The sequence below is a fragment of the Sus scrofa genome, chromosome 6 (assembly GCF_000003025.6).
Source record: "Sus scrofa isolate TJ Tabasco breed Duroc chromosome 6, Sscrofa11.1, whole genome shotgun sequence".
NCBI lineage: Eukaryota > Metazoa > Chordata > Mammalia > Artiodactyla > Suidae > Sus > Sus scrofa.
The window spans coordinates 83,903,184-83,926,516 of record NC_010448.4 but is presented as its reverse complement, the minus strand read 5'-3'; the positions used below and the strand labels follow the sequence as shown (position 1 = coordinate 83,926,516).

The 23,333-nt window shown below is 56.4% G+C and overlaps 1 protein-coding gene across 3 annotated transcripts in view; it reads right to left on the bottom strand.

Moving 5' to 3' along the window:
* Nucleotides 1-21,393, bottom strand: part of RPS6KA1 (ribosomal protein S6 kinase A1) — a 42,066-nt gene extending 20,673 nt beyond the window's left edge. Inside the window, 7 exon segments of one of the 3 annotated variants that reach the window (NM_001243214.1) lie at nt 284-390; nt 1,802-1,881; nt 2,057-2,137; nt 5,077-5,158; nt 5,429-5,545; nt 14,141-14,185; nt 21,207-21,393. In NM_001243214.1, the coding sequence (NP_001230143.1) occupies nt 284-390; nt 1,802-1,881; nt 2,057-2,137; nt 5,077-5,158; nt 5,429-5,545; nt 14,141-14,185; nt 21,207-21,269 (575 nt within the window). In that variant the 5' untranslated portion in view covers nt 21,270-21,393. 3 annotated transcript variants of the gene reach the window in all.

The window sequence follows — 23,333 nt, the reverse complement described above, 5'->3', positions numbered from 1 at the left end:
ATCAAGGAATATCCTTTAATGGGGGCATCTCAGATGTCACACCAGGGTAGCAAAATGGTAGGTAACACCCAGCTACCGAGGAGACTGGTCCTTGGTAATGGCAGCGCTAGTGATCAGGCAGCCCACTCTGCTCCACCCACCCATTCATGGGGCAGCCCAAGACAGGGACACTTTCTTGGGGAGAGTCACACCCACCCCTGTTAGGCTGGCTCTGTCCTAGGAGAGACCCCAGGGCCTGCCTCTGAACCCTAGGGAGGCCGGGCGGGGCTGGGCCTTCACTCACTTCTCAGGCTTCAGGTCTCTGTAAATGATGCCTAGGCTGTGCAGGTGGTCCAGGCCCAAAGCCAGCTCGGCCAGGTAAAACTTCACATCCTCCTCCGTGAACATAACCTGCAAAAGGCAGGAGGGAGCTTCAGCTGGATCGCCTCTTCCTCGGGAGCTGGGGCACTGCGCAGTCAGCAGCTTCCTGGTCCTCCTTAGGGATTCCAGGGCCACACACCCTTCTCTTTATGAAGGGGTTTGCAGAACGAAATGACTAATATCCAAGTCACTCATGGGAGCATTGAAATGCAAATAGCAAAATCCTGGAAACAGCCCAAGGGTCAAGCAGCAGACTAAATGACTCCCCCCACATAACGGAGTGCTATGCAGCCGTAAACCAGAACAAGGGTTCCTCCATGTTCTGATACGGATCCATCTCCAAGACATACTATCATGAAAAAAGCAAAGTACAAAACAGTATATATGTAAGAAATATATATTGTATGCAAGAAAGTAGGGGGTCAGGATTCAGAACACAGGCTGAATGGGTTTGTATTTCCAAAGAAACGTGGGAAGCTTAGGCAAGAAATGAATAAAAATGTTTACCTATGGTGGGGGTTGGGGGTATGGGGCTGGGGTGGGAAGAAGACATCTCAATGAGTATCCTTTCTTTTTTTTTGGGGGGGGCGCTTTTTAGGGCTGCACTTGTAGCATATGGAGGTTCCCAGGCTAGGGGTTGAATCAGCTGCAGCTGCTGACCTACAACACAGCCACAACATGGGATTCGAGCCTCGTCTGTGACTTACACCACAGCTCACGGCAATGCCGGATCCTTAACCCCCTGAGCGAGGCCAGGGATCAAACCTGTGCCCTCAAGGACACGAGTTGGATTCGCCAGCCACTGAGCCATGATGGGAACTCCAACATTTTTCTTGTTAATCATGTATTACCTATTCAAACATTAAAATAACATTTAAAAGTTTCATTTTCTTCTAAAGTTTAAGTTGTATTAATGGTCCCCACTCCTTTTTGTTGGTTGTCCGCACAGCATACAGGTGCAACCTACACCACAGCTGCAGCAACGCCACCTGTGTTCTGGGGCTGGAGAGACGCCACCGATCCTGTTGCACCACAGTAGGAATCCCAATGGCCCCATTTTTATATCTGGTTCAAATTATTTCACATCAGTTCAAGATCCTTTTGGTTAACAGTGGACATAATATTAAAGTATCGAGCTTTCTGGGTGGACCTGGGCCTCTTGCCATCCTCCCAGCCCCACCCAGGGAAGCCCTGAAGGAATGGAAATAAAGAGGTGAGAGCCACCCTCAGCTCCCCGGAATCAGGGTGGCATCAGATCCAGAGCCTGATTCCCTTCAGCCCAACTTAGGGGAAACTCTCAGAGGCTTTGCCAGTGAATGGCTTCTGTCTCAGGGTGGGTCAGGGTCTTCTGCGCAGGCCTGGGGAGAGGTTGAGAGGCCTCACTGTGCCACCAGCCCCATCCTGGGTCCCTCTGGCAGTGGGCCCCAGGGAGTCAGCTCACCTCTTTGGAGAGCCGTGTGAAGAGGTCCCCGCCACGCAGGAAGTCCAGAATAAGGTAGAGCTTGCCCTCGGTCTGGAAGGCTGGGGAGAGGGGAAAGGCAGTGGTGGAGCCAGCTGGGCCCTGGGCCCCGCCCTCCGCCCCAGCTCCCTGGGTGTCAGACGGGGGGGGGGGGTCCTATGGGGAAGGCAACAGCCCAGCAGCAAAGGCAACGGCTGGCAGGTGGAGTGGGAGCTCAGGTACTGTCTGTAGTCTCACCGTAGTGCAGCTTCACCACAAACGGGTGGTTTACGTCAGCAAGGATGTCTCGCTCCATCTTAGTCCGAACACGGTCACGCACTGGCCAGAGGACGAAGGCAGTTACCAAGGGCCTGGCCACCCAACACAGCCACCCCCCAGCCCTGGCTAAGAAGGGCTCTCTTTTCTACTTGTTCCTCACATCTCTTGGCAGTGTCCAGGGCTGGGCCCTTGGTGCCCTGCCCATCTCTCTAGCCCTGTCTCTCACCAGGCCCCAGGGAAACTATTCAGTGCAACCAGTGTGAGCAACCTGTTCCTTGTGGGCCCTCAGTCTCTGCCCCTGCATCTGCCACCCCTGCCCCACCCCCGGGATGCCTTCAGCAGCCTCCTCTCCATCTGGCATAAAAATCCCCAAATCCAACCTGGAGCAAGCAGATTCCCTGGGCCTGAAATTCAGACCCGTGGGTCTGAGCAGGCATCCCACAGACACTTTTGATTTGTTTTGTTTTTTTAAAGAATAAACGTCCTGGACTGAGGGTTTGGGATTGGCAGGTGCACACTGTGGTATATGAAATGACTAGCCAACTGGGAAAGTCACAGAATTCCCGTAAAGCACAGGGAATTCTACCTAACGTTCTGTGATAATCTATACAGGAAAAGAATCTGAAAAAGAATCTGAAAAAGAATGGGTGTGTGTTTATGTTTAACTGAATCACTTTGTCGTACAGTAGAAATTATCACAACATTGTAAATCAACTATACTTCAATAAAACTTTAAAGAATCGGAGTTCCCGTTGTGGCTCAGTGGTTAACGAATCTGACTAGGAACCATGAGGCTGTGGGTTTGATCCCTGGCCTTGCTCAGTGGGCTAAGGATCCAGCATTGCCGTGAGCTTCGGTGTAGGTCACAGACATGGCTAAGATCCCGCGTTGCCGTGGCTCTGGTGTAGGCCAGCGGCTACAGCTCCGATTCGACCCCTAGCCTGAGAACCTCCATATGCCACAGGAGCGGCCCTAGAAAAGGCATAAAAAAAAAAAAAAAAGCTGAAAAAAAAAAAGAATAAAAGTCCCAGGAGTTCCTTGTGGCTCAGTGGGTTAAGTATCTGGTGTTGCCACTAAAGCAGCCCAGGTCGCTGCTATGGTGATAAATCGATTCCTGGCCTAGGAACTTCTGTATACTGGGTACAGCCAAAAAAAGAAAAAAGGAAAAAAGAGAAGAAAGAAAGGCCCTAAGAAATTCTCATCAGCAGCAGGTTCTTCTGTGATTTAGTTCAGGCTGTTCCTCCTCCAGGAAGCCTTCCTTAACCTGCCATGCTGAAGTGGGGCCCTCTGGACCCTACAGTGCTACACTTCCCCCTTCAGAGCACCTTTAGCCCTCCACTTTGTTGTATGTTTGTAAGCCTTCTGTTTTAATTTTTTTTTTTTTTTTCTTTTTAAGGCCGAACCCACAGCATATGGAAGTTCCCAGGCTAGGAGTGGAAACAGAGCTACAGCTGCCGACCTGGGCCACAGCCACAGCAACGCAGGATCCAAGCTGAGTCTGTGACCTACACCACAGCTCACGGCAACGCCGGAGCCTTAACGCACTGAGCGAGGCCAGGGATCGAACCCACAACCTCATGGTTACTAGTCAGATTTATTTCCGCTGCGCCACAATGGGGAACTCTTTTAATTTTCTTGTTTCCCTCATCAGACATGGCTGGGACCATGCTGGATTAACTACCCTAGTCAATGTTTCCCACATACACCTAACTTATTTGTTTATTTATTTATTTTTGCTTTTTAGGGCCGCACCCGCAGCATATGGAGGTTCCCAGGCTAGGGGCTGGAATCGGAGCCACAGCTGTCAACCTACACCACAGCCACAGCAACGCCAGATCCGAGCCACATCTGTGACCTATACCACGGCTCACAACAACGCCAGATCCCCAACCCACCGAGCGAGGCCAGGGATGGAACCCGCAGCCTCATGGATACTAGTGGGATTCAGTACCACACTCACGCTTTCAAACCACCTGTACACTTCTGTTCACACAGATAGTCCTTCCTGGGGGGGCCTCCCTCTATATTTTCGGACGGAGAGAACATGTAACTTAACTCACCCTTCAAGGCACAGCTCACATGGCTGCTCCTATGTGAGCCCACCCACTGTAAAGCCACCACCCATGCTCCCGACTCCCGGTCACAGCATCGACTGCATCGCCCTGCAGGGTCTGCTCAGCCTCTCCGGTCCCAGCCTGCGAGCCCTTCATGGCCTCTCTCCTCCCAGAGTCCCTCCTGAGGAAGGGCTCCCATCTCCACAAGGCTGGCCTTGGGGCACCACAGCTACATCACCCCACAGACAACCCTTGGTGGCCACATGACCCCAAGGCCAGCAACTCCTCTTCTCCCCACCTCACCCTAGCCGTGGCCCGGTCTACCTGGTCAGTGGCCATACTGGTTTCCAGGCTGGTCAAAGAGTCACTGCCCAGCCCCAAGCCCACTCCCAACCACCCTGACGCCCTCTGTAGGTTCCGGAATTCGAGACCTGGGCTCAGGTCCCTTCTGAACCTCTCCGCCTTCCATCTCCACAGCCCTGCCTTGACTCAGCCTCTCCTACCCGCCCAGCTGCCCTCCTCCCTGGCCCCCTCTGCTCCTCTCTCACCCTCTCCTCCCTGAGAGGTCTCCCTCAGACTCTCCTAGCATCGAGAAGCAACTCTGCTGACGGACGCCTCTGCCCCACCAACCCGATGCCTGATATCCGAAGGCCCCCCACAAATACACTGCAATCACCCCCTGCCTCCTCCCCAGCTGTGGTCAGTCATTGGCACTTGGCTCAGGGGGAGGGGGAAGGGATGGGGTTAATCCCCAGAAGCCTTTCCTGGGTGGACCCTGTCTTTGCTATCAGGTGAGGTGGGAGATGAGGAGTGGCTGAGAACAGCCTGTTTCTCTACCTTCAGACCAGGTGATAAGCTACCTCCTCCATCAGACCTAAGGTCCTTGAGAACCGGGCCGTTTCCCTGCCTCCCTGGGCTCTGCGTGGGGAGGTACCCCCCACTCACCTTTCAGCGTCGCCTTCTTTAGTACCTTCATGGCGTACAGGTGTCCACTGTCAGGCCGGGTGATCTTCCGCACCAGGAAGACCTGAGGAGGCAGCGGGGGCGAAAAGCAGGGAGAAGCTGGGGAGGGGGCTGAACCCGTGAGCTCCCCTGCTCCAGGTCCCAGGCTGACCTTGAACTTCCTTGGGCACCAAGTAGACCTTGCGTCCGCCCTGGGTAGCAAGGTGACCTCTCTCTTCCTGTCCTCAGACCCATCCGCCCTTGCTCTCTGATCCTTTGAGCCCCGAGGGGACCCTCCCACCCCCACCTCTGACGTGACTAGCACGACCCTCCCAGCTGTGCACTCAGGACTCACTTTGCCAAAGGATCCCTGGCCCAGAACCTTGAGGAGCTCAAAATGGGACGGGTCGGCCTTCTCGGAGCCTGCCTTGACGTGGTGCGTGATGGAGATCTCCTTGAGGACGCCCTCATCCTGATGGAGGAACAGAGCTGGTGAGTGTGGCGGGCCCCATCCAGGGCAGCGTGGGGCATGTCCCCTCATCCAAGTCTTCTCCCACCAGACCTCAGCAGACAGCGTCCTGCAGGCCCAACCAGACAGGCCTCCCAGGTCATCAGTACCAAACGGGCCTCAAAGCCAACGAGGGTCAAACTACCAAGAGGCCAGGTCAGGCGAAGCCCTGCTCCTATTGCTCCTGTGGCTCCAGCCTGGTCAGGCCCAGAGGGAGGCCCAGGCACAGCCAGGCTGAGCCAACCCAGGCTCTGGCTGAGGCCCGCACACCTGCCCCAGGTCCTCCCCGTGGGGCTCCCCTCGCCCTGCTGCAAAAATTTTGATTTTGCCACAATAGGAAGTACAATTTATTCTCACACTGTGAAGGCACAACTGGGCTTTTGTTCCTGGGCAGGATGGAAGATGGGTTCCCTCCAGCTAGAAGGACAGGGCTGAGATACAGAAGAACTCAAGAGGCACCTAATACCCTCCCACCAACCCAGTAGGTGCCAGTCTGGGATGAGAAGGAGCTAAGGCCAGAGACCCTAGGCCCCATCCTCTGAAACTTCCTTGAGACAAATCTACCAGAAACCTCTTGCCAGGTCCTGGTGGTTCGAGGACCCCTCTGGCCGCCCACCAATCTGCCCATAGTGCCCTGGAACCCTGAAGTGCTTCCTTCATTTCCCAGGAAGCAAGTCTGGGCAGGGTCCAATCACCGAGAAGGGTCAGACCCAGGCAAGGAGAGCCCAGAGCCAGCTGAGCCCAAACCAGCTACCCGGGCACCTGCTCCAAGGGCCAGAGCCAGGCCAAGCCCAGACAGCTGGGTACACTCACCGAGTCCCGCCTGGGGCCAGAGCCAGGGCCCGGGGCAGGCAGAGAGGTCTGGCTGATCCTGGGCCGCTGCTTCCTGGGCAGCCAGGGGAGCAGGGCCCAGAGCCGCAGACGGGGCGGCTTGGGATCCTGCTCCATCCGCCCGGCAGGGCCGAGGCACCATGGCAGGAGCAGGCAGCGTCCGGGGCTGCTGCGGAGGTGGTCAGGCCCAAGGCGGATGTGCAGGGTGAAGGCGGGGGCTGGGCCCAGCCCAGGGCCGCCAATCACTCAGGGCCTGTGGTTTCCTAGCTCTCTTACCACGTTCCCTTCCTCTCTCCCCCCCCACCTCCCCATTGCCTGAGGGCTGCCCTCTGGCCCTCCCCCTGCCATCCTCCCTGTGGGCCTGCAGAGGGAAAGCCCCATGCCAACCCAGCTGCTGAGTTGATAGGTACCCAACTGGCAGGGGCAGGCACCCACCGAGTGAAGGCAGTTGAAGGCAGACAGGTGGGAGAGTACACGTGCCCATCAGACAGGGATGGGGAGAAGCCAAAGGACAGAGGCAGAAGAACACACATTCAATGGGCAGAGACAGATGGGGACATGTTCCCAATAAGCGGAGGCAGGAAGGGACTCACACCCAACAGGCAGAAGTGGACAGACCTGTACCCAACACGCAAAGGCAGACGGGGACACAGACCTAACACGCAAAGATAGATGCGGACGTGTACCCAACAGGCAGAGACAGATGGGGATCCAACAGGCAGAGGCAGATGGGGGCTTGTATCCAACAGGTGGAGACAGATGGGGACATGGACTCGACAGGCCAAGACAGAAGGGGACACGACCCAACAGGCACCCAGCACGTGACATGTACCCAACAGGTGAAGACAGGCACTCGTGAAGTGGACACAGAGCCAGGAAGCCAATAGAGGCAGGTGAGCAGCAGACAGAGGCAGCTGGCATCAGCAAGGCCCAAGGGACGGACAGATAACCAGGGCAGACACACAGGCAGGAAAGACACACAGATTCCCAGTCAGACTCTGGCCTTAAGGGCGGAGCTCCGGGTTCTTGCTGGTCTGTCTGGGGCAGGAGGGGACATCACCCGCCAGGCCCCAGCCCTTGGGAGAGCAGTCTGGTACTTGTGGCAGACCCATCCCTGCTTAATTCCATTTCTTTGGGGTTTCCTTCCCATGCCAGGGTCTGAGGGGGGCCCAGGCCTAAGTTGCTGGACTGAGGGGGAACATCTCCTGCGTGCAATCTGATGGCTTTGACTCCATCCAAATATCCCAGCGTTGTCATCCCCCATTTCAGGAACAGGAAACTGAGGCTCACAAGGCAGTGACTCACCCATGCCCAAAGTGAACGGGTGGCAGAGACGGCTCGAACCCAAGTTCTTCCCCTGGTTACCACTTGGCCTGCGGTCAACAGGCCTCAAGTGCCAGGAAAGGGTGGGCAGGTAAGTCAGCCAGAGCCACGACCTGCCCTTCCTAGCCCGCCCCCTCCCTCAACCAGGGAGTCTGGGGACTTCCCATTCGAGATCTTGACCCTCGGAGACACAGTCCCATCATCAGGGGACCTGACCGGTCACAAAAGCTGCAGGCACAGAAAGCTGCAGGCTCAATAGGCCCCGGAGTGTAACCCAGTGGGTGGGACAGGCGGAAAGCTTGGCTCAGAGAGGGGCTGGGGGTGGGGGGCAAAGCCGCACAGCAACCCCTGCCCACCCCGCCCTGAGGGCTGAGCTTCCACCTGTCTGTCTGCCTCTGACTGAGAACACTCCCTGGGGACAGAGGCAGTCACCCGGAACCCCCAGGGGACAGAGCCACCCCCAAGCCCATTCCCTGCCCAGAGTCATGGTGACAGACACGACTGGAGGCAGGCCAACCCTCCGCTCACCTTTCTGGGATAGGGGAGTGAGTCTCTCTCACCCCAGGGGAAATCTGCCGGGGTCTGCATGGTGGGGCCCAGGCCGGTGGCAGAGGGCCCAGCTACTCCCCTCACTTCTGCTTTTTCAGCTTTCCTGGCCCAGAAGGCAGGGTCCCTGACCCCTTCCCTCTCACTTCCCCCTCTGCGGGGAGGAGGGACAGAAGATGGGTTAAGCTGCCCTGCTGTGGAGGGGACACTGCGGACCCCAAGACCGTGACTCCCAGGGGTGGGGGCCCAGAGAGACACCCCATCCCTCGTCTCCCCTGATCCTAAGGCAGGGGGACTGGAACATATTCTGATGTCCCAAGGCAACGGGGTGGTGACCGAGTGGCGCCCCACCCCCACAAACATCCTCTGGAGAGATGGGGGGCAGAAGTCAACAAGGCCACCATCTCTGACTGTCCCTGCTCAGAGCACGGGCACTCCTCCTCCTGTAGTGACCCTCCCACGGCTGGGCCCACCCCAACGGCAGCCTGCCGGGCAGGCCCCACCACACCCAGCCCTGCCCAAAGCAGCCTGCCAGCCCAGGGCCCCGGGACAGGCGAGGGGGCAGAGGCCCCCGCACAGACGTCACAGAGGCCTGAGGAGGAAGAGCAGGTAGCCGTGGGGCAGGGGGTGACCAGGCCCAGGCCTTTGCCACATGGCCTCCCCACATCAGTCACACCAGTACCACAGGAACTGACACACACACAGATACCCACAGTCCGATGATCGGAAACCATTTCCACAGACGTCCCCTATGTGGAAACACACCCCCACGCACAGCGAACTTCCCCTTCCAGCCTCACAGGGCCTCCACTAACTGTCTGACGATGGCCTGCTGGGTGTTGTGAAAGAGGCTTCCTGAGACCGAGGCCTCTCATACTCCAGCTTTGTCTGGAGGCTGGGGTGGTGCTGGCACCCCTAAAATTCCCAGCAGCCCCCCTGCCCCCCTTAGAAGCAAAGGAAGACTCTCCAGGGCTAGCAGGGAACAGCAAGGGGCAACAGGAAGGAAGCCCCCTTGGACCTGCCTTTGCCAAAGGGTATGTGCAGGGCCTGTGAGGCCTCTGGTGGCAGGAGTAGGGAGGACAGCACCAGGCCGCACCCCCTTGGTCCCTGCCCCACTCCCCCTACAGACACTTCCTCTTATTTACTTCCGCCCACAAGGCAGCTGGACAGAAGCCCAGAGCCCCTCAGCCTGATCCCTGGCCCCTAGGGTCCCCACCCCGGGCCTCCCTCCAGCAGCTGCAGCCCAAGCCCACCTGCTAATCTCTGGCCCTAACGGACACCAACAGCCCCTCCCCGAGATGCCCCCTCCCGTGGGACAGGTGTCCCCAGATGCATCACCCATCATGCTTCTGGGTGGGTGAGGGGTCCTTAGTTCCCAGGCATCTTTGATGGAGGAGCGATTAGCATGGAGTGATAATGAGAAGTGTGCCTGTTAACTGAGCATTCATTGCATGAAGCCATTCCTTCCTTTTGCTGGTGTGGATTCTGCCAGGCCCTGTGTACTAGCTCCAAGGGAAATACTCTCATCCCATTTCAGAGATGGGGAAACTAAATTCAGAGAGAAAGTGATTTGCTCAAGGCCACATGGCTAGAAAGGCAGAGAGCTCAGAGCAAGATCAATCTGTTTGCTTCCAAAGCCTACACTAAGCATTTCCCTATCCACACCGCTCCCCCCCACCCCCAACAAGGCCTGCCAGCCTGGCTCCCTGCTGGGCATCACTCACAGCTATTGGTCCCTTGCTCTGTCCCCAGGGGAGCCAAACACTAGGAGGCACACATGTTAAGGCAGATTGGACTCTCCAAAATAAATACACAATGACAAAACCCAACTGTCCTGTGACAGAGCTACAGTCGAGGTGCTGGAGGTGTGCAGAGACTGTACCTATCCGCCCAACGGGAGGCCCAAGAAGGCAGGGTCGTCCGGCTGGGCCCTGAAGGTGAACAGGAGTGGGCCAAGCAGAGAGGAGGAAATACACTCCACGGAGAGAGAGAGACCAGCATGGAAAAGAGGCTTGAGGGAAGTCCCCGTTGTGGCTCAGAGGGTTACGAACCCGACTGGTTTCCATAAGGATGAGGGTTCTATCCCTGGCCTCGTTCAGAGGGTTAAGGATCCAGTGCTATGGTGAGCTATGGTGTAGGTTGCAGATGCAGCTTGGATCCCTTGTTGCTGTGGCTGTGGTGTAGGCCGGCAGCTCCTGCTCCAATTCATCCCCTAGCCTGGGACCTTCCATATGCTGCAGGTGCAGCCCTAAAAAGAAAGAAAGAAAGTAAAAAGAGGCTTGATCAGAGTTCCCATGGTGGCTTAGTGGTTAACGAACCTGACAAGGGTCCATGAGGACGCGGGTTCGATCCCTGGCTTCGCTCAGTGGGTTAAGGATCCGGCATTGCTGTGAGCTGTGGTGTAGGTTGTAGATGCAGCTTGGATTCGGTGTTGCTGTGGCTGTGGTGTAGGCCAGTGGTTACAGCTCCAATTTGACCCCTAGCCTGGGAACCTCCATATGCCGCAAGTGCAGCCCTAAAAAGACCAAAAAAAAAAAAAAAAAAAAAGGCTTGAGGCCAGGGGAGCACAGTAGGAAGTTAAGAATCTTCTACTCACTAGCCGAGTGTTCCCAGGCAAATCCCTCTCCCTGTCTGAGCCTCAGTTCCCTCTTCTGTACAAGAGAGGTCAAAAGTAGATGTTCCACCCTCAAAAGGTGTTTCTAGAAACAAAATGGGCCCCAAAGACAAAGGAACTCCCTGGATTACAAGGACATTCTTACCGCTGCAGGGTCTCCTCTAGGCAGAGGAGGGACAGAACCCACTAGGTCTCAGGTGCTGTGGGGCGGGCTGGCCTGCCCTGGCCAGGCCAAGGGAAGTTCCCCCCAACACCTGAGGCTCCCAAGGCTCCCCAAAGTCCACAGTCACATCCTGCCTGAGTTCCAGCCAGGGGAGCAGGAGGGATCCAGGAGGGATCAGGGTTTCATAAACAGGAAGAGAGGAGGGGAGGGGGGGAGACGCTCAGCTCTCAAAATAGACCTGCAGGCGCTTCAAAGGGGTCCAGCTCCGGAGACAGCCGGGGGAGGGGGCCTGGGGTGCCCAGTCCACCCCCAGGAAGGGAGGGAGGGTGAATGGGATCCCAGCCTGCCCGAGGGCACCAGGTGCGCACGGGGAGCTCTCTCCCTAGACTGAGGTCCTCACCACAGCTGCTAAAGACCCCAAGCCCCCCTTCAGCCTGAAATGGATAATACACGGGCATTAAAGTGCCAATATTCTGCCTCCGATACATATAAATTGTTGGATTCTTCAATTTATACGTATCACATTCCCTCCTCTGTGTGGCCCTGAGGGGTGGACTCTATTCTGCGTTAACAGAAAGAACAGCTGAGCCTCCAAGGGGCAAATCGCTCGCCCCAGGTTAGATGGCAAACAAGGAAGGAGCAGGATTCTGCACTCAGAGCGCCCGCCTCCCAAGTCCCCCCACCCAAGTCAGGCCTCTGCTCCCCCTAGAAGGTCCACTTCTCCCTCCAGCTGCCCAAACCCTGTCTTTCAAGGCCCAGCCAAGCACCAGCTCTGCAGGGAAGGTGGCTGGTACCCCGCAGCCCACCCCAACTCTTCCTCTTCCGCCATGCACAGCAGTGACCGTCCAGTTGGTCCAGGCTCAGCCCTGAATTCAGGTGCCACTGGGTTCCCCGCTCATCTCATCGTGCCCACGAGAGACATGTGGGGAGGTGGTCTCCCTGTCTTGTACGAGGCCTGGCCCAGAACACAGGTTCTACGTGCCCACAGCCTGTTTTCCCCCTGTCGCCACCCTTTCCCCCAACAGTGGCAACTCCCTGAAGGTGTTCATTTGGGGGTCCTCAGTGCCACCGCAGGATGCACTGAAAATGCGACAAAGCAAAAGATGAGCCCACCCACTGCCAGCTCATTCCAGGGCCCAAAGTGACGAGGTCCTATGATGAAGTCCATAGTATCCCCATAGGCTGAGCGCCCCTCAGTGTGCTGAGCCCAGAAGTGGGCCCTGGGATACTATGAAATTCTGAGCAACAGAGAAGGTGAATGAGCAGGTGCTGAGGAATGATGGAACTCAGAATCGTAGAGACCCATTGCTCCTCCTCTTCAGTATTTGTGCCTCCTGGGCTGGGAGGAGTGTGGCCTCTGTGGTCAAGCAAGAACTGATTCCATCACCCACCAGCCACGTGACCCTGGGCCTCAATTCTCTCATCTGCAAAATGGGGAGAGTAAAGATCTCTGCCTCTGGGGGTGCTAGGAGAACCAAACGGGCAAAGCTCCTGGGATGGTGCCATCTCTTCCCTAACGTGGCAGTCGAGACTCTTCCTGCCCCATCCATGTCCAGCCCCGTCTCCCTTCCCACTGCAGCATCTTCTGCTCTAGAGCAGGAAGGAGTCACAGGCTTGAGGGTAAATGTGGGTTGCCAGCCCAAGCAAGTTCCTGCCCTCTCCCGACCAGCCCCTCCAGTTGAGGTGAGAAGCTGCACTCAAAGGTGCAAGCGCCTCTGCAACCCCCAGAACCGCAGCCCCAAGATCTGAACATCCTGGGTCTTCACTGGAGACCTGCCCCACCTTCATTCTCTTCCTAGGCAACCAGGGGCAGTTACTTGGTGGGAGGAGACTCTCCGGACATGGAGATAGGGCTGCACCATATGGCCTGGGGTCCATACCAGTGGCCTGGCCTTTGGTGGCCCAAGGTTGCCACAGCACCAAAAAAAAAGAGGGGGGTGGGAGCCTACTTGTCTCACCTTGCCCTGCCCCAGGAGCTCAGCTCCCTTATCTTAGGAGGCTGAGTCAAGGCAAACATCAGGACCAGCCCTGGGTCTGTCTCAAAGGTCAAGCTTATGGTTTGGTGCACAGGCAGACCCAGGCCAGGAGGGTGTGGCCACTAACAGGCAGTGGAGCTGAGCAACACAGCTGGGCATTCATGCTGCTGGTGCTGAAGTCATTGTGTGCCAGGCAGCTGCCACCTCATTTGTCCTTCACGTCACTCCTATGAGGTAGGTGCCATCATTCCCAATTTATAGCTCAGGAAACTAGACGCAGAAGGAAGAAGAGCTTCTGGTCAAGCGGTGAGGGCAGAGCCAGGACTCGAACTCAGGTCGACTCCATCACCAGAACCCACGTTCCGTCCTGCTGGGCTGCTTCCCAAGCCCCTCCACAGCCAGCAGCTCTGCGACCTCACAGCTCCTCGAGAACTGGGTGCGGTCTTGCCCAATATGATGAGAAGGCCCAGGCCCGGAGGAAACAAGGGACCCACCTCAGGTCACACAACCATCACCCAGCCCTGGCACTTCTGTCAGCACACAAAACCAGCAGCAGGAGCTAAGGGGCTGAAGGGAGGAGCCCAGGGGAAGCAGAGAGAGCAGAGCTGAAGAGTTGGGCGGTGGGAACCCTGAGAAACGGCCTGTGTGCCACGTGCCAGGCGCTGGGCTCTGGTTCGACCTGAGGCCGCCAGGTTCCCTCCAGCGCCGGGTGCACAGATGATTCCAGGCCCTCGTCAGGCTCAGAGGACCCAAACCTCTCCCATCACCCCTCCGCCCTCTCAATACAGTCCGCCAAACCACCATGAAGATATAATAAACTCTGGAAGTGTCCTGGCCTGGAATATGGGTAGCCTGAGTTCCAGCCTGGAGGCAAACCCTGTCTGGGTCACAGACCCCTCACCCGAGAAACAGGAAGGCTGGAGCAAATAATCTCAATGCACAGGGCTGCCTCGAGGATTAGGTGGGACCAGAGAAGGAAGGCTGAGCTGGGCACAGGGCCTCATGCCCAGGGGGGATGAGGACAGGCCTCCCTCCTCCCCCAGAGCCAAGAGAAAGGTCCCCCACCCCAGACCATCCCTTGCTCCAGTGCCAGCCCTGGCCCTTACCTTGGACGGCTGAAGGCCAGCTTCTTCTCCTGGGGCGTGTCCATTCTGGAAAAGAGAAGGGAGATTGGGAAACACTGCCAGAACCTACTAGAGCGACCCAAATCACAGGCAAACCCTCTATGGCACCCCTGCCCTTGGCTGTTCCCAATAGTTGGGGGCCAGGGGGCGGGGGCTGGAGTTTGGGGTGAGTTCCGCCGACCTCCACTCTCACAGTGAGGGTGCAGGCATCAAGCCTCCTGTACCAGCACCCCGACAAGTCAGGCAGAGGACTCCCAGCATCCCCCACGCAGGCTCTCTGCCTAGAAAACACCTCGTCTCTGAAGGCTCAGCTCAAATGTCACCTGCTCCCAGTGAGAAGGAAAGGACTCCCAGCTCTGCCACAGACACATGGTGTGACTGTACCAACTGACTCCCTCGAGAGGCCTCAGGTTCCCAATCTGTAACATGGTGGTCTTTACAACCCCCTCCCAGTGTTGCAGTGAGGACCGAAGGAGACAAAGTCTGGGAAAGTATCCAGCCCAGAGATGGTGGCTGCTCTGGCCTTGCGGCTCTGGGACCCCGCCCCATCCTCGCAGAACCTGCTCCACTCGGGCCCTTCGATCCTTCATTTCACCACTTATCATAACACGTGGACACGCAACACGCGGGCCTGCCCCTCCTGACAAACGGGGGGTCCTGGGAGGGCAGAGATTAGGGTTTGGTGCTAACAGCTGCTCTCTTCCAAGCCCCTGCCACGTGCCCAGCGCTGGGCTCAGTGCCTCACACCTGGGGCACCATTCCATCCTCATGAGCTGGGAGGAAGGCCCTGGCCTCATCTGGCAGAGGAAGAAACTGAGGCACAGAGGGGCCTAGTGATGGTGGTGAAGTTCACACCACTAGTAAATGAGGATTCAAAATCTTGGGGAGGTCCCGTTGTGGCTCAATGGTAATAAACCTGACTAGTATCCATGAGGACATAGGTTCAAGCCCTGGCCCTGATCAGTGGGTTAAGGATCCGGCGTTGCCATGAGCTGCAGTGCACGGTGCAGATGCGGCTCAGATCTGGTGTTGCTGTGGCTGCAGCGTGGGCCAGCAGCTACAGCTCTGATTCAACTGCTAGCCTGGGAACCTCCATACATTGGGGGTGCAGCCCTAAAAAGGAAAAAAAAAAAAAATCTGGTCTTGTACACCAGGAGGTGTTCAAAAGAGGACTGAGGAAGAGCGCCCACTGCCTGGCCAGGGGAACTACCTGCGGAGAGATCCCTCCAGGCAGTCTGCTTCCCCAGCCCCCACACGTTACCCTTGAGTGGGTATTATCCAGCCCACACCTTTCCTGTGTGTCAGGAGCTGAGTAACCTACCCCATCTGGGCTTTGGGAAGCTAAAAGGGGCAGCCCCCATCCTTCCTGCACGGCAAGAGGGTCGAGAGGCTGGGAGGACCCAGGACTCTGGAGCCAGGGGCTGGGCCCACAGGGCAGCTGCGGCTTTGCTCGGCAGCAGCAGGCACAGCTGTGCTCTGCCCGTTACATAATCTCCCTGTGCCTGGAGCGCCACCCCCCCCCACCACTCCCAAGACATCCTGCCCCCTGAGCCCCTTAATGTCCCTAATCCTCCCCAGGGGCCAGTGTTCTGCAGGCCCCACCACGCACTCACATACACATAAAAGTCATCTCTCAGAGGCCTGGGGAGAACCGGGTAGATAAGGGGGGGTGGCAGGGGGCAGGGGGAGGTGTGATGAATTTGTAGATGGAGTTCCACTTCACCCAGCATTCTCGACTTTTGCCATAATTCCCGAAGATGGTAACAAGAGCCTACGTACCAACCTCCCCTATTCCAAATCCTCACCCTTCCTAAGACTCAACTGTAATTGTTACAGCTGAGTGACTGACTCCCTTGGTCAATCACGCACTCTTTGTTGAGAACCTTCTATGTACCAGGCCCCAAACCCTCCCATGGTTTCCCACTGCCTACAGGATAAAGTCCTAGCTCCATGGTGTTCAAAGCTGTCATCTCCAATTGTCCAATACAGGTGATTAAGAAGGTGGGTACTGGGGAGTTCCCTGATGGTCTAGTGGTTAGGATTCATGGCTTTCACCGCTCTGGCCTGGGTTCAATCCCTAGTCTGGAACTGAGATCCCACATATCAAGCTGCTGCACGTCACGGCCAAAAAAATAAAAAGGTACATCCTCGGAGTTCCCGGCATGGCTCAGTGGTTAACGAATCTGACTAGGAACCATGAGGTTGCTGGTTCGATCCCTGGCCTTGCTCAGTGGGTCTGGCATTGCCGTGAGCTGTGGTGTAGGCTGCAGATGCTGTGGCTCTCGCATAGGCCAAGGCTACAGGTCCAATTAGACCCCTAGCCTGGGAACCTCCATATGCCATGGGTGTGGCCCTAGAAAAGACAAAAAAAAAAAAAAAAGTACATCCTGGAATCTGAACTTGCGGGTTCAAATTATGACTCCTGACACCTGCATGACCCTGATGTTACTTCATTTCTCAGCATTTCAGTTTCCTCATCTGTGAAATGGGGATAAAAGTAAAGTACCTCACTGGGTGGCTGTAAGAAGCAAACAAAATAGTGTCTAGGAATTCCCTTTGTGGCTCAGTGGCAATGAACCAGACTAATATCCATGAGGATGCAGGTTCGATCCCTGGCCTCACTCAGTGGGTTAAGGATCTGGCATTGCCACGAGCTGTGCTGTAGGTCACAGATTTATCTTGGATCTGGTGTTGCTGTGGCTCCGGTGTAGGCTGGCAGCTGCAGCTCCAATTCGACCCTTAGCCTGGGAACTTCCATATGCTGCAGGTGCAGCCCTAAAAAAAACAAAAATAAAATAATGTCTATAAAATATATACACCTGGCACGTAACTGGTCCACAAACAATTGCATTATTATCAGGCCCTATTCTGGAGCTAAACTGAACAACCTGAGACTGGGAACAGACCAGCCTGTTTCATATCCCTGAGAATTTGCATGGTGGCCGTTTCCACAAAGAAAACCATTCCTGCCTGGTCACTCCTGTCTTCTTTCAGGACTCAACTCAAAAATCATCTCCTCTGTCCACATGGCCTCAGGTCCTTTCCTCCCTCCTCTGGATCTCACGGCACCAAGCAAACCGCAGATTAACTCAACGCGGAACCCTGGCTTGTTCAGCGGCATCATCTCCCTGGCACCCAGCTCAGGGTCTAGCACATCATCTGTCAAATGAAAGCTCAGCCATGGAGTTCCTGTTGTGGCACAGCGGAAGTGAATCCAACTAGTATCCATGAGGATATGGGTTGGATCCCTGGCCTCGCTCAGTGGGTCAAAGATACAGCGTTGCTGTGAGCTGTGGTGTTCGAAGGCGCAGCTCAGATCCCAAGTTGCTATGGCTGTGGTGTAGGCTGCAGCTCCAGATCCGACCCTTAGCCTGGGAACTTCCGATGCTATGGGTGTAGCCCTAAAAAAAAAAAAAAAAAGCTCAACCCAGCAAAGAGAACAAGGAGGCCAGATCAGGTTCTCTTACTCCCATTTTTCAGACAAGGTTCAGAGAATTGAGGCCTCTGAGTTAGTAAGTGACAAGCATGGGGCCTTGGCCCAGAGTCACATGGCTGCAAGCCTAAATCCCAGATAAGGGAGGGAAGGAGGTGGTGGCTGTGCCCAGAGGTGTGCGCTTGCAGAGCGGTATCCTGGAGGATTTGGGGGACTCCACAGGCCTTGTCTGGCCGCCTCTAGTCCCAGGGTCTCTGGCCTGGGTGCCATCCTCTCGGAACCCCACATCCGTAAGAGCCGATGCACAAGGTCTCTAGAGAGGAATGGGCAGCCCTGGAGAAAGGACCAGGAGTGCAAAGAGGACCACAGCTGAGCTTCCCTCTTAGAGCCAGGGGCCTGGGAAGACAGGGTTCATTACCCCTTCTGGCCTGACCGCCGCACAGATGGTGGAAAGAATGCAGGTCCACAGCGACAAAGACATAAATCTAGCTCTGATCTTGCATCTGTCGCATTACTTCTCTGAGCCTTGGTTTCCTCATCTGTACCTTGAAGGCAGGGCTGTCTTGTTCACTGCTGTACTGTTGCTTGGACTGTACTACTCACACGACAAGTGCTCAATGGTATTTGTCAAATGAATGAATGAAAGGGAACAATGATACTGACCTTTCAGAATACTGAATGAAGGACCTTGTCTAAAAAGTCTGGTACAGGAAAGGTCCTTTGGCCTCAGAGGATGGAGACCTGCTCTCCTCCCTCTTCCTCTACTGCTCATGGGGCCAGAGGCCGAGGGCCCCCAGACCACTGCGCCCCCTCTGCAGAGGTGAGAGATGGGTTCCAACAAGCATCCTTCCTTCCAACTCAGCAGCTCTGTCTTGGGAAGAGGGGCCAGGGCAGCGTCCAGAGAAGCTGGGCAGCAGATGGACAAAGCCAGCACGTGCCCTACAGGCAGGAAGCAGCCCCAGGAGTTGGGTTCAGAGCCCAGCACTGGCAGCCCTGCACGCTGCTGGAAGCTGGGGGCCGGATGCCAGGGCCGGCTGGCATCCCCAGCCCTCGGCAAAGCCTGGAAGGAAGAGTCTGCCAACATCCGGAGCCTCTCTTGGAGTACCTTCCACCTGGGCCAGCTTGATCCCAGTTCTCCCCTGTCCTTAAAGTCTCCCACCACTTGGTAGAAGACAGCGAGGGACCTGGGTTCCAATTCTGACTCTGACATTAATTCATAGCCCAGTTCACCTCTCTGAGTTCGGTTGTTCCATGTGAAAATGGGGGTAATAATCCCTTCCTTGAAAAGTTGTTCGGAGAATGATTTTATTTGAATAAGGTAACATAGGTGAAGTGGGGTGGGTAGCACATAGTGCAGCTCTGTACACAGTGAGGCTGGGCCTGGGGCCAAGGTTATGGCTTTCAGCAGGGCCAGCGAAGGACCAGGCAGAATCCTCACCCACACTTCCAGGGGGTTTACTCCACCTGGGCCACACCCTGGACAAGGCCCTGCCTCACCAGCAGCCCATTTTCAGCAGCGTCATGGGGAAGGCAGGGCGGTCCGTGTCCCAGGCCTCTGCCAAATGCCCCCGCCAGCCCCTGGCCTGCCTCCTTCCCAGCCAGGAGCCAGCGGCAACGCCTGTACCTGCAGGTCAGGCTGCTATATCACTTACATGTCACCTGGGCTAAGAACAGCGAGGCCCTGTTCTCCAGTGAGAACAGCCCACTCCGCGCCCTGGCTGCCCCATGGCTCCTGTTACCCAAACAATAACACCCTGTCACCTGGCACCTCCATGGAGTGGGGAGGAGGAGAATGGGCAGCAGAACCCAGGGCTCTGCACCCTCTCAGAGCCAGAAAGTAGAGACCAGAACCCAGCCTTGGCCACTGGAGCAATAGTGGCCCAGAGAGGCTAAGGACTGACTGAGGGTCGCACAGCATTCCCAAGGTAGTGCCAAGAAGCTCCTGGAGAAAACACAGCCCCTCCAACCCTAGGAAATAAGCCAGTTTTTCCCTCTCAGAGTTTGGGTGCAGTAGTGCTAAAACTGAGTTGAGTTTCCTGTTTAAACCTGGCCCCTGCCTCAGGATTCCCCAAAGGGAAGCAGGAAGTAGTGCCCTGGACTGGGAATTGAGCTCCTGAGTGTCCGCCTCCCCTGCTAGTGTAACACACGGTATGTTCTCAGCTGAGGTCCCCCCCGGCCTCTCCCAGTCTACCTTCCTCTGAGAGATCTAGGTCGCAGGAGCGTGCCAGGGCAAAGGAATCCACCTCAGAGCAACCCCCCCAGCCCCTTGTGCCCCAGTCGGGGGGCGGGGGTTGGTGCAGTGTGGATAGGGGCTGCAGAGGGCAGTGTTCCTCACCTCAGAGGGTGAGTCAGCGAGAGAACCTCTGAGCTGAGCAGGGCCTGTAAAAACCCTATGGCAGGGATCCCAGAGCAATTTACTCCAAATTGGGCCTTCAGGTTGGTTACCTAATCCTGCCGCGCCCACCCTCCAATAGCCAGTGTCAGCAGTGACCATCCCTTTAAAGGGGCAGCACACCAGGGGTCCTCACTCTGATCTCAATCTGTGGCCCTGAGAGGCAAGGCACTTGGTGGTTGCCTCAGGTAAGTACCAAGGAGGTGTACTCAGCAGGGGCTATGAGCTGAAGCCAGGGGAAAAGCACCTTGGCTCCCAGGCTCACTGAGGTCCCCATACCCCCTCCCCTCCGCATATCCCCATATCTCCTCTGGAAAGGCAGTATCACCTACCTACTTCCCAGAATGAGGCTGAGGAGAAAGTTTTCTCCACCTGCTGGTTCAGGGGCTTGACCTTGACCCTGGAGGTCAAAGAGCACAGGAAGAGCTGGCCTTTTGCAAGTTTGGAGCCTATCATCTCAGAATCCTCAGAGGGCAGGAAGGAGTTGCTTCTGGAAGAGGCTAGGCAGGCAGAGGCCAAACTCCTCAGGGGCCCAACCCTTCTTATTGGGGGGGGGGGGACAAGAAGCAGCGGCAGCCACCAAGGTCCTCCCCCTCTCCAGGAATAGTCGTCACAAGGACTAAGGGCTTTTCCCCATTCTCTTCTCTACAGCCCGGGGCAGGGGACACAGGTGTTCTCTGACCCTAGCCTGGGGCAAAGAAAACCAAGAGTTTCTGCCCCAGACGGGCCGTGTCACCCCAAATTCCACAACTGCCAGGGTCAAAGGGGCAATCCTTCTAGGGTCAGCAGCGGAAAAGCTGGGAGATCTTCCGGTAGGGCGATGCGCGATGTCAAGGAGAAGTGGGGGGTCCTACGACCCTTGTCTCTTGTAGAATCCGAGACATCTGGCAGCCCGGAGCTGGCCGCCTGGGCTAATGAAGGAAACTCCCACACCTCCCGGTACAGGTCCTAGGTGTAGGGAGAGGTAAGGGGAGGCCAGATCTCAGCGCACCGCGGGATCCCCTCTCCACGCTAAGGGATTTCTCGGCACTTGGCGGAACTGTCCCTCGCTCACACACACCCAGGACATAAGGGGGTGGAGCCGGAGAGGGGCCAAGAGATCGGAGGGCACTCGCGTCCTCGCAGGCGCCCGCCAGGCTCCGGCGGCGCCGCGGGCCGCCCCGCCCCTGTAGGGACCCGGGCTCGCCGGCCGCCAGCGCCCTTCTCCCGCCCAGCTCACTCACCTCCGGGTCCAGCGGCACCAGCTCCATGAGCGGCCAGGGCTCCTTGAGCTGAGCGAGAGGCATCGCGCCGCCGCCAGGCCGCCGGAGCTCCACCGGCGGCGCCGGCTGCGCCGCCTCTCGGGTACCAGGGTCCCCGGCTCTGAGCCCTCGTGCCCCCTCGCCCCAGCAGAGACCCCGGCACTCAGGCTGGGCCGTCCACCACAGCCGCCGCCGCGGCACTCGCACTTCGGCTCCCTCCGTCACCCGGCGCCGCCGCGCCCATTGGCTACCTGCGCGGGGGCGGAGCCAGTAAAGCCACGCCCCAGCCCCCGCGGCGCGGCATTCCCAGCGCAGACCCCCCGCCCCCTCTGCTAGGGGAGTGCTGGCCCCGCCTCCACCGCCAGCCCGGGGTCGGTCTTCTGCTCCGCCCGGGAGAGGTCCGCTTGACTTCTCCCTCTCAGACCTGGTTTCCTCCGCGCTGACCTCTCCAGGGCCACCAATCTCCTCGACTCAGCTCGTTTTGAATTGCTCCTTTTCCCTCCAGCCGCCCTGTTTGCCCTGTTCCCGTCTCCTCCCAACCCCTCCCCCCACACACAGACACACTAAATGACCTGGCCCTGACCCAGGCGGAGGCTGGAAAGGAGCCTGGGCCCTACTGCCCTCATTAGGAGGCCCTAGGACAATCCCCCTTACGGAAGCCGACACTGAGATCCCCTGGGGATCCCAGCGCCCCAACCCCAGGTAAGGTTTCCCCATCATCAGAACCCAGAGTGATGTCTTAATACACAGAATTTCTCCAGAAGCAGGACCAGCTTCTGGCTGATTTGGGCTTGTGCCTCCTCTAAGGAGAGTGGGTACCATGCTCCCAGGATTGACTGACACTGGACTGCCCTTGGAGTAAAAGGCCGGGAGAGAGAGTCTCCCTGGAGAGATTCAGCCTCCACCGAAAGAGGTGCTAGGGGTCCAGGCTTGCTGAGATTTATTCACACGTGGGGGCTTGGAGAGATGGGCTTGTTTTTTTTCATGGGCGAGGAAGAATGGCCATTTACAAAAGCTGTTCTAAAGCAGGACTGTTTCACAGAAGCCTTCTTTCAACCAGGTTTCACCAATGTGTGATTTCCTTGGATCCTCACCACCACCTAGTTTACACATCATAAAACAGTCTCCGAAAGGTATGAGTTACCCAGGGTCACGCAGCAGGTGGGAACAGATTAGGATTTTTAAAAATCAAAGTGCTTGAGAATTTCTCCTAAATTAAGATGCTCCCATGGAGTTCCCATGGTGGCACAGTGGTTAACAAAACCGACAAGGAACCATGATGTTGTGGGTTCAATCCTGGCCTTGCTCAGTGGGTTAAGGATCCCACGTTGCCATGAGCTGTGGTGTAGCTTGCAGACACGGCTCAGACCCCACGTTGCTGTGGTTCTGGCTTAGGCTGGTGGCTACAGCTCCGATTAGGCCCCTAGCCTGGGAACCTCCATATGCCGTGGGTGCGGCCCTAGAAAAGACAAAAATAAAAATAAAAAATAGATGCTGTGGATATAGCAATGAACAAAAGAAAGTCCCTCTTCTCATGGAGTTTACATTCAGTCTAGTGTGATTAGATAAATAATTATAGCTAACATTAACATAGTACTTACTGTGGACCAGGATGTTCTAAGCACTTTACCTGCAACTCAATCTTCACAACCACCTTATGAGGTAGGTACTACTACTATCTCCAGTGTACAGATGAGGAAATGAGTAGAGAGAGTTAAGCATCTCATTTTCTGGGTCCCCCCAAGGTCGCACAACTGGAAAATGGCAGAGCTGAAAGACAGTCCTGGCAGACCGGGCCCAGAGTTCATTCTCTTGTTCACTCTATTACCTCCCTGATGAGGGCTAAACCAGAGGCAGCCTGGGCCAGAGTTGGCAGCTGTTATTAACATTAGCTTTAGGATAACCTCGTTCAGTTGCCTAGAGCCAGTTTGCGATGCCCCAACCCCTCTGCTCAGGGCTAGCATTGTAATATTTGGGCACATTTAGGCAAAAAATTATTGTTGTTTGTCTGAATTCAAATTTATCTGGGTATCCTATTGATTTGCTAAATCTAGTCATCCTCAGGGCTCAGAACAGATCTCACGCAGGTGCCAAATATCTGGCTGCAAG